The 10,967-nt window shown below is 38.9% G+C and overlaps 2 protein-coding genes across 2 annotated transcripts in view; one reads left to right on the plus strand and one right to left on the minus strand.

Moving 5' to 3' along the window:
* The window catches only part of arhgef6 (Rac/Cdc42 guanine nucleotide exchange factor (GEF) 6), a 23,057-nt gene extending 15,703 nt beyond the window's left edge, over positions 1-7,354 (plus strand). The window contains exons 15-20 of the mRNA XM_010785703.1: positions 9-76; positions 241-420; positions 1,788-1,808; positions 3,499-3,659; positions 3,885-3,939; positions 4,911-7,354. Coding sequence (XP_010784005.1) covers positions 9-76; positions 241-420; positions 1,788-1,808; positions 3,499-3,659; positions 3,885-3,939; positions 4,911-5,033 — 608 coding nt within the window. The 3' untranslated portion in view covers positions 5,034-7,354. The remainder of the gene's footprint in view (positions 1-8; positions 77-240; positions 421-1,787; positions 1,809-3,498; positions 3,660-3,884; positions 3,940-4,910) is intronic.
* Positions 7,355-8,938: 1,584 nt separating this feature from the next.
* cd40lg (CD40 ligand) lies at positions 8,939-10,873 on the minus strand. Its single transcript, XM_010785667.1, has 4 exons — positions 10,599-10,873; positions 10,062-10,095; positions 9,863-9,946; positions 8,939-9,753 (listed from the first exon to the last, which is right to left on the minus strand). The coding sequence occupies exons 1-4, from the start codon at positions 10,791-10,793 to the stop codon at positions 9,386-9,388; spliced, it is 681 nt and encodes a 226-aa protein (XP_010783969.1). The 5' UTR covers positions 10,794-10,873; the 3' UTR covers positions 8,939-9,385.
* Between the last annotated feature and the right edge of the window lie 94 nt (positions 10,874-10,967).

Raw genomic sequence — 10,967 nt, forward strand, 5'->3', positions numbered from 1 at the left:
TTCTGCAGTAGTTCCCAGGAGTTACAAGAATGGCTCGATCAGCTTCAGCCCTTCACCAAAGGGGGCAGCCCTGCAGGCACAATCTTGAAGGTTAGTACACACACACACACATGCACACACACACACATACAGTAAACACTCAACGCATTACCAAGAGTGAATCCTGCAACAAACCGAGATGTGAACATTACTCATCTCTTATTGCACGTACATTTCCCACACTTTTATTGTCCCATGCAGACTGTCGAAGGCAAGCCACTGAGCATGGTCGGCCCCCCCACTCACCTGTCCCACCTGGGCAGCCTCAGCGCCGTCAGCCGTGGCCCCCTGGAGCCCCCAAAGATCAGCAAGCCCTGGTCCCTCAGCTGTCTGCGCCCCGCACCCCCCCTCAAACCCTCTGCTGCTCTAGGGTACAAAGAGGTAGGAGGTTTAGCGCTGCACAAACAAACCCACACACACTTACTATGCATCTCCTATAAGCAGTCATCATTTTTAGTCAGAAACCACAAGACATCTACCTCATCTACCACCTCTCTGTTTCCCCTTATGTTTATTCAGATCTCCACTGACCTGTTTTACACAGAAATATGCAAGCATGCAAAAAATTACACAAGTGATGTTGACCTATATACCTTTAAAGTTTTAATTAGAGACTAATTTATAGTATGTTTAATTATTAGACATACTATAAATTGACACATATTCAACAATGAAATGCATTCATACTCCGACTTTACAGAATATATAGTTGTGTAAATATTCTGTGAAACGCGGGATTACCTGTAGACATAATTTGTTAGATGCCTATAATTTACTTTTGTATCAAAGTAGCTTTCAGTGTGTAGAGTTATTCATATTGAATCACTTATAATTTGAGTTCTTTTCATCAAAGCGATCAAATATGTACTATTCCTTAGTAACGTTTAAACGTGTACCAAAAGGTAGACTACCTATGCTCTAAAAACATTTGACTGTGGCGTGATGACAACAGGAAAACCCATTTATAGATCAGTTCTTTGCACGTCATTTATGCTAATTAAAAAACATGGCCACTGTTAAGCAGCAGCAAAAACTATTATTGTTACAATAATTTATGCATATAGTGGAACAAATTAAAAACCACTTTGGGTGTGTCTGAGTCACAACAAGAGATGATTATTACCTCATGACGGCCCTTTCACAGCAGCGTCCCTGAATGGAACAGGGCCATGAACAATGACATTAATAACACATGTGAGGAAATGGCTGCCGAGAAAACGAGCTGTTCTGGTGAATCCAGCATGATCACCAACTCTGTCGGGCATTGAGTCTACTGGTGTTTTGAGCTATGAGTGGTATGGTTGTCACTTGGTGGTTGATGTGGGAGGTAGAAGCTTTACAGTGATCGTCAGTGCTTTTATAGTTTCAGTAAGCACGGACAGTCTAGTCATTGGTTGAATATATGTCTACACTAAACATGCATTAAGTTTGATAAGCTGTAATTGAACAAATATTGCCACAAACATTTACTTCTAAAGTGAATATTGTCCACCTATCAATGAGAAAATAACCAAGCATGCGTGTAGCAAATGGCTCTTATTTTCTTGCATGCATCAAAACTTTCTTTCCCCATATGTCCCTTTTTTCTACAGGAAGTAATCAACCTATTTTGCTTATACAAAAAGAATAGGTGAATGGCAGATGGGGGTGTAAAAATGATCACTATTAACTCTCTATCACACCCTTCTCTCGTTGTATTTTTCATGCACATTTCCCCTTTTTCTCTTTCTCCATCCTGCCTTCTGTAGAGGATGTCTTATATCATGAAGGTAAGGTTAGAACTCACTCTGTTTCTATCTGTGTGTGTGTGGGTAAGGATGTGGTTTGGGTGGGGGCGGGTGAATGGGGTTACCTGTGTGTGTTGAGCTGGCATGCCTTTGCTCTATTTGCTTCACTCTTCTCTCATTGTCATCTGTTGGATTCCTGTTTTCTGTGGCCCTGCGTGTCTGCTCTTTTTTTTTCCTTTCTCTGTATCGAGTGTCTCTGACCATGAATTGCATCAGTTTTAAAAAAGAAACCTTCCTCAGGTGACTTGTACGTTTTACGGCTACAAAAAAGTCCCAGTGGTGCATTTCATCCCACTACTCTCTTTCCCTGCATCTCCTCTATCTCTCAAACATCACTATGACATATCAAGATATTAAAGTGTTAAAGAGGATTGATTACATGTTTTTGGAGAAACTTGGAGCTGCAACGTTTTCCAATGATGTGCCATTGTATTACAATGATCTACGTTCATTATTGGCAAAGCGGTTTTTTAAACATAACTCCAAATGAATGTTTCTCTGTGTCTTCTGGATATGCAGGCAGATGTTCAACATGCTGGACAATCAGCTTTAATAAGCAATAATATGACAAGCCCTTGTGTCGGTCAGCTTATTTTGAAGGTCATCTGCTGCCAAGTGGCTGTAAACCCTAAATTGCGGGTTTAAAGTGACATGGCTATTACAGAGCTGTGCACCGAGCGTTATGAACTCCATTAAGGTCATCAAACGCTGCTAATCTTGGCACGGAAATGAATTACACAGCAACCTATTTAACCTCCCACTGTTGAACACGATGAGTGCACACACACGTCAGTAAAATGCCCGAGCGCCTGTGTTCATGTGAATCTCTGAGTCCCTAAACAGGTTTTGAGAAACACGATTATGACATCTCAATTACTAATCTTGAATTTCGTGAGCAGTCTGTGGAGTTCCAGGATGCCCTATAAATGACCAAAGCAGGCAATTGCTTCATATCTAGTTCGTCTTGACTAAATCGCTCCATTCCAGCGAAAGACATGGGGATAAATGACGTAATGAATGGTGTTAATATAAGATAAGAACACGCTATTCATATGCTACAAATAACAACACATCTGCTAAGGAGTCATGCTGATGTGGCGTTGCTCAGACTTAATTTAGGGATTTATTTAATCACACCTCAGCTTTTAGTGTGCTCAGGGGAGGCAACAGGCATTGCACCAGTCTTCAAACACTCAAATGAACCCAGCAGCAACAGCAGCAAAAAAAAACATTATTGTTGTTTGTAGCAAATAATGTAAACAAATCTCAGCTTTCTTGGCTTTGTGAACACTGTTTCCCAAAGGTAAAGCATTTGTGACAGTAATCGGTGTTGGGTAAAAATGTTACAATTATTAAACAAAGATGTAAAATGTTCCTTTATGCTTCATTGAGAGGATTGATTTTAGCATAGGTAGATTACTCAGCTGGCTTTGTCCCAGACCAAATGCTTGCTGCCTTGTTTGTTGATGGAATTTAGTTCTAATGTTCTGTGTTCATAAGGGATGCGCGTCCCTGTAAGCTTGCATTCTGTTTTGGTTTGGAGCCTTGGCTTTACAGGTGTGTGTGTGTGTGTGTGTGTGTGTGTGTGTGTGTGTGTGTGTGTGTGTGTGTGTGTGTGTGTGTGTGTGTGTGTGTGTGTGTGTGTGTGTGTGTGTGTGTGTGTGTGTGTGTGTGTGTGTGTGTGTGTGTGTGTGTGTGTGTGTGTGTGTGTGTGTGTGTGTGTGTGTGTGCAGCGGTGCGGAAAGAGTGCGTCCCTCAGGTGCTCCTGCCAGAGGAAGAGAAGATCATTGTGGAGGAGATGAAGAGCAATGGGCAGACCGTTATTGAGGAAAAGTAAGCATATGATCACCTCTAAAAATACATTTTCATTTGTTGGCAGAGACTTTTCATTATTTTTTTTTGGATCCTGATTTTCTCTGTAATCAGAAAGATGATATTCATCTTGGGATTGAAAACCGCCAGTAGAACCTTGATATCCAAATAGAGTTTTTACCCGGTCAAGGGAAAAATAGATATTGATATCGTCCAGCAGGACTTACTTTTCTCTATTTGTTTCAGGAGCCTGGTCGATGCCGTGTACGCTTTAAAGGATGAGGTTCATGAACTGAAAAAGGTTTGTGTGAATTTAGTTTGACTAATGTTCTGAAGTTGTTGAGTGTACTAGAGCCGCAGCAATTTTAGTTTTAACACTGACATAAATTAAACAAATCTAATGACAAATGAATTGGATTTCATTCTTTCTTTTTGTTTATTAAGAAATTATTTATTTAGAATTGTTCCTTTTATATATATATATTTTTTTTTTTCAACAGAATATAAATAATAATATGGCAAAACATAACAGATAATACAAATAATTAAAAAACAAAACAAAAGAAAAGCGTTTTAATGGAAATAAAAACCCTATTTCTATTTTAACACTAATTGATAAAAAGTATACAGAAAATATCCACAAATAAAACACTTATTAGGGCATCATTGAATAGCATGCCAACATACATGCACTTTATTTTTTTGTCCATTTATTGAACATGTCAGAAACAAAACATCCAGCAATAATATTAACATATATACTTTCTTTATTTCTTATAGTAATAATTATAACAAAGAGAAAAAAAAGAAAAGGTACAAAGAAAAAGAAAAATAATTCTCAAATATTCTCTGTCATGTTCAACAGGGGCAAGAAGAAGCTTCTAAAAACGTTTCTGGTCCCACCCCCTCTAGCGTACATTTTTCTTCAAAATAAAAGATTAGGTCAGCGTCATCAGCTTCATGTTGTAAACACATGTTTTTTTTTTATTGTTTTTTTTACAAAACAATCAACAAGAAACAACTTACAATTTCAAGAAAACAACAAATATGAGTTTACAGGTCCTCCTCATAACCATTCAGATTTGGCTTCTAAATAATAGTTTTAGTTTTAGATACACTTTTACAATCTTACTGTTATTCCACAGATCACTTCACTTGTCATGATCTTAAATCAGCCAAACATGCCTGCCTTCTGAAGTTTCCCAGCTGTCTGTAGTGTACACTTTGCAAGCTATAGCCATTAAATGCTTCCATTGCCCGTGTGTTTCACAGGAGAATAAGTGGATGAAGCAGTTTCTGGAGGAGGAGCAGAAATCTCGCAAGGAGCTGGAGAGAGTGGTTCGAAAGCTGGCCAAGCAGAAGAACGATTGTGCTTGGGACGACGGCGCCCACTGAACGCATTCACACACTCATCCTCATCCCAGTGTGTGTATGTGTACATTTATGTAAGCGTGCTTGTGGAGGATCAGGTGTGCGCGCGTGTTTCTCTCTATGTCGCATCTCCCATATTACAGCAGTGAGTTTAAACCCCCCACCCCCCACCCACTCAAGACAATGCTGTTGTTTTTGCTTCAAGTCCTGCTGGAGCTTGATTTGACATTTACATTGAAATCTGTCTTCCTGATCTAACCGCAGTACATGAGACCACAGATGTGCTTCTGCTTCTTCATGAAGCAGCTCAGCTAAACAAAGACTGGCAGGGCGGGTGTTTCAAACATACTGCCTCTTGGCAACTGGCTGTGTGAACTCGGCCCCGACAAATGGAACCATTTTGGACAAGGACAAAAAGTACTTCTGCTGCTTCCTTTGCTTCAGTCTGAAAAAGAAAAGGAGTTCAGAGCCATCAAGCCCAATAGGAGTTCACTTGCATGCACAAGGACTGTTTTTATTCTCCTCATACCACAACTTATTTTGTCTTTGTCAAAAGGACAAGCAGGAAAATTGATTGATTGATTTTTCAAAAGAATGTGCGATTGTTATTTTTGTACATTTACATTGACAATTTCCGGGCCTTTTTTGGAGGTGTTTAAGCAATTCAAACAGGTTAGATCATTATGCTACATTCAGTTTTTTTTCCAAATGCAGCCTTCAACTGTTCATTTAAAAACTGCATGTGGTTCTACAGTTTAAATTCTGCATCAGAAATGTGATAATCATGATATTCAGATATATAGTCCAAAGCTATCAGGGATGCAGCTTCATATTATATAATAGAAAAGGCTTCACTATGTATCATTTCTATACAAGAGTACACAAATATTGACAGATGCCACCCTTGCTCTCTTTAATAAAAATATATTCAAGTATAATTTGAACATAATTACATAACCGTGCTTTATTTTAAAGAGTATTTATTTTTCACCCAAGCATTTAATTGTGGTGTTAGCCTTATAGATCAACTGTTGCTGCCTTTACACCCGTTTGGAATTTTATTAAACTTAATTGATACGTAAATGCAGGAAAGAAAATACAAGGGAAATGGTCATTATTCATCATAAAAAAGGAAAATGACTCGACTAACGACAACAAATGACTAATAATGAGTCTGACTGTAGATTTCAGAGCAGCCTGTTTGTGGCCTGTTAACATAGAGCTGATAACAACAGGAAATACAAAGAGAGATTTATTTGTGGGTGTAGAGCTCAACTGTTTAAGTGCCTCCCGAAGGGGTCCATAGACTAAAGTTTAGGACCAGACTGGGACTAAATGCATGATTTATATTGAAAGTGTCACAGGTGGTTTGTTGTAATATTTCAATAAGAATGTCTCAAGCTTAATGGGAATATATTGGGTCTGAAAAACATGCAGGGCTTTGCATGCTTTTTTTGAGATGCAGCGTCTTCACAAAGGCCCACAGCGGTACATTTCCTCATGAGGTTGAGTGTGTGCTCTGTCATCTTCTCTCGCTGCAATGGATGCTAAAGATGCAATAAGTGATTGCTTAACTGGCCGACCTCTGGGTACGTGCCAGCATGGTAGGCCAGATTTGGAGAAATTGCAATAACAATGAATGAATTAACCCAGTTTATTAACCAAAAAGAGCCAGACTGTGTTGTTAAGCCACCACACAGGTAGGCGTTCATTATCTGCCTTTATTTAATCAAGTCTGTTGGTATTGATGATTGTTTTTTTGCTCATGTCCAGGTCCCAATTTTCATCACCAATGATCCAAAATGTAATAATATTGTAATAATGTACAATCCCTGTTGGGAAGTGCTGAGCTGGGAGGTCAGAGCAGTGTGTAGGGTACCAGGCAGCCCCTCTTACATCTGCAGCACAGTTAGTGTTTTGCTCAAGGGCACTTTCCTCAGCAAGGAAAAAAAGCTGATCTTGAATAGTTTTTTCTCAATAGGAAGCCCAGTTGGCAGCCAGATTCTCTCCAGCGTTACGGAGACTCTGCTTCCTGTACAGATGTTTGCCATGTCTTATATGTTCACTTTTATGATTAACATTGCTGTTCTGCACCCTAAATAGTTTTCGTCAAGTACCACATACTGTCTTTTTTCAATTCCCAAAAGCCTCAGCGAGCACTTACTGGTGTTAGGGGGTTGAACTTCGGTTTCATCTTGTTAATCTCCAGACCACTGTGTGTATTGTTTTTTAAAGGTTCTATGCAATCATTGTTGTTGCAAGTATTGTTATGTTTTTTTTTCTTCTAGACACTCTGTACTTTGTGTTTGGTATGGTCATTCTTTTATTAAAATTGTAATATAATACATGGAGTTTGACATTCATTTCGCCAAGTGGGAACAGTCAAACATTTCTTAACCTCACAGCATGAGCTGCATGTTCACTCATTCTGGAAAATCCAGAGCCGGTTTTTCTCATGTAGCATTTTTCATTTCTGTGGTTCAGGAATTTGTAGGTTTTTCAGATTTTGACAGAAAGAAACCCTTTACAAGATGGAAGGAGTGACTAGAATAGACGACATCCTGTGAGAGCGTGCCGCCTCTGCAATGATACACACCTCCATAGAGATTCACACTTTCCATGCTGTTCCACTCCTTTGCACAGCTTTTGCTTTTGATGGGTAAGGGGTACAACCATTTTTTTACATTTCTCACCTAATCACATATTAGTCATCAGGCTGGTTACAGTTACATGGAACTCATACATGTAGGCTTTTATGTATCCGGTTAATTAATTAATAAAAAAGTTCTCAAACGTACATGTGCATTTGAACAGGACATTAACATGTTCGTGTTTTAGCCTATTTACTACAAGTTATGAATAACTGACATTATTGATACTTTCAAACCAGGCTGCATTTTCTCCTGCTTTTTGGCCGAAAGGTCGAAAATCAATTGTATGCAGTTTAAAATCAAATAGCCCTCTTGATTTGTGTAATCAATCATAATGAATGTACAGTCCATATTCATTATTATCATTGTGAGGGAGTGTCTATATTCTGCATGTAAAGTGTATCACCACATGATACATAAATGAAACCTGTGGGTTTAATGTGAATGGATTTCCAAACTCAAACAAGTTTCATAAGTTTGGTTATTGACTCGCATATCACATGGAAATGAATGGGAACCAATGGCTGTCAGGATAGAAAGAAATATTCAAAAGTGGAAAGTCTGTAGCTTTCTTTGGAAAATGTTCAGCAGTACAGTTACATCTATATGATTTGTAATTATTGTGTGGTCCTTAGAATAATCAAATGTGGACACTGCGTTTATTTCAATAGAGAAGATAACTGACTTGTAGCACTGAAAACAACAAATGTATTGTTTCTTTACTTAAATGAATAAACATAAACAATGACTGTCAGTCCTGAGTCTAATAACAGACCCTCGATTGGTAACCAAGCTGAGTGCTCTTGTTTCTTGTGGCTTAGCTTCATGAAAAAATGCATCTTTCCAATGTGGCTTCTCATTGCAAAACTATAGTGGTATACAGACTGCGCTAGATTTAAAATGCAGTGTGTGTTGCACTGTTCAGAGTGTGGTGAAGAAGTTTGGTTTCTGAGTAGCCTGTGAAGGACCATTTTGTGAATTTCAAAAGAATGTGATAGTCTTTGATCTACTACTACTTTAAATGTGTTATCACCTGATCAGCTGTTGTAATTCCGATTATTCAGGACTAAAACTGAGTTTCAGAAATAGATAAAACGTCTACACCAGAAACCTGCAGGTCCGCTGCAACTCTGACTACTTTTACATCCAGGCTGAAGACTTTTCTTTTTGCCGCTGCTTTTAATTGAACTATTCATATCTTAAACTGCACTGTAACTTTCATTCATGTATTTTTTTCTTTTAATGTTTATTTTATTATCTTTGCTTTTTAATGACCGTTTTTAAATGCCTCTTCTTTCATTCTTGTAAGGCACTTTGAATTGCCTTTGTTTTGAAAGGTGCCTGCCACATCTTTCCTTTACACCGATTTAAATATTTTGCATTTTCCTGAATGTTCCGGACCGGCTATTTTGGTCCAATGTGGGCAGACCAACATAACTTCTAACTCATGAAAATAAAGCAGATGAAAAAGAGAAGACATCTTTAGAATTAAATATCAAAGTTTCATTTCACAGCCATACAACATCGTTTACAATAATAAATACAGAACAATCTTCCACATCGTTGCAATAAAAAAAAAACACAACTAAATCTGATTTAATAAATTATATTTTAGGAAAGGTCTCTAGGAAGATCAGAATCCATTGGTTTGATAATTGATCCAGTCTATTTAACAGTGTTCTCTGTAGATTTAAATCCAAGTACATCCACTTAGGTCCAGGGGTCCTACAGTCTGAAAATCCCAAAGGTTGTGGCCCCGTCCTCGTAGGACACCACTGAAAGGTTGTGTAACCAGACACCGAGCTGGTTCCCTTTCTCCAGTGTGACCAGCTCTCCCTGTGTGGCCGTGGACAGCTGAGGCGCACCGCTGCTGTCCATGTTGCAGAACGCCTGCATCACTGTCTTCTCCTTTCCCTTCTCACTCTCCCTCAGCTTCACGATGCTGACCAGCGGCCGCTTTGGGTCGAGCTTGGAGAAGGTCACCCTGGAGTAGACGTAGTAGTCGCCAGGCTGCTCGATGGTCAACCACATTTTGTGGGAGTAACTGACGCTCTTTAAAACTGAGTGGCCCATATCCCACTCGAGATAACCCGCTGGAGAGACACAGGGAGAAGTTTAAGTAACATATATTTTAACCATCTAAAAATTATCTTTACTGCATTTCATATATCCAAAAAGTATGTTGTTTTTAATATCCCTTACCTCCTTTCTGATCTGACTTCTTGACTACCATGCGGGCCAGGGCTTTGTTTGATGTTTCCTGCTTTCCTGATGAGCGATGGGCAGCTGGGGAAGAGAACAAACATCTGATCAGAGACACAGGCGAGATTGCACATTTTTATGCAACCTACTAAACATTGTTAATATTACTTTCAGGAATAGATTAATTCAATTAACATACTTTTTCCTTCTGCTGATGGGAGCTGGGATGGATGCTGATGGGAGAAAAAAAAAGTAGTAGATCAGGAACAAGCAGTACAATATGATGAATTTCTAAAGATTCTTATTGCAAATGTTTAATATTCATAATTAAATGTTGAGATATTTTTTGTTTGCAAAACGCTCATTTGTAACACGTGACTGCGCTGTGAATATCACACTTCACTTGTTTGTTCAAGAGCATTTCCTGTTGCAGTTTCATTGACATGCTGGTTATATTTTTACACTGATGTGACAGATCTATTTCAATACCATTGAATTAATCTGAAATAAGAATTTAAAGATCTATTTTTTTTTTTTAATAGAACAGAAAGAGTGTTTACACTAGTTTTAGATTTATTTTAAAGGACTTCAAACTTTTACCGTTATATAGTAAGTGCAAAGTAAAACATGTTTAATTGTAATGTATTGAAACATTGCTATATAATATCTGTAATAAAACATGTAGCAATGCCACCAACTATTAGTACATTTAAAAAAAATTGTCCTTTTATTTTACCATTGTGTCATTTTGCTTCAGGTAGATGAATCCTCCGACTGAAAGGAATAAGTGCAGCACCACTACACCGGTCAGGAACCTGAGGAGAGACTTGCTGTGGCCTTGTGATGGAGCCGGGAAGAGGACCTGTTGGGACCGGCTGAGGCGTGGAGGCACCGGCGGTGCAGCAACACTGGTCTGGTAAGTGTTGATCATGGTGGAGAGAATTGCTGAATCCTGAAGGAGCCCAGGCTCTGTGGCATCCCATGCACTTCTGAACACTTGCACTCAAGCAACTGAGTTTGTTTCACGCTACTTCCTGGAAGTTCTGAGGTACAGATCTGTGACTTCTGGTTTATGTGTGTGTGTGTGTGTGTGTGTGTGTGTGTG

Source organism: Notothenia coriiceps, unplaced genomic scaffold (assembly GCF_000735185.1).
Source record: "Notothenia coriiceps isolate Sejong01 unplaced genomic scaffold, NC01 NC01_scaffold00028133, whole genome shotgun sequence".
Classification (NCBI taxonomy): domain Eukaryota; kingdom Metazoa; phylum Chordata; class Actinopteri; order Perciformes; family Nototheniidae; genus Notothenia; species Notothenia coriiceps.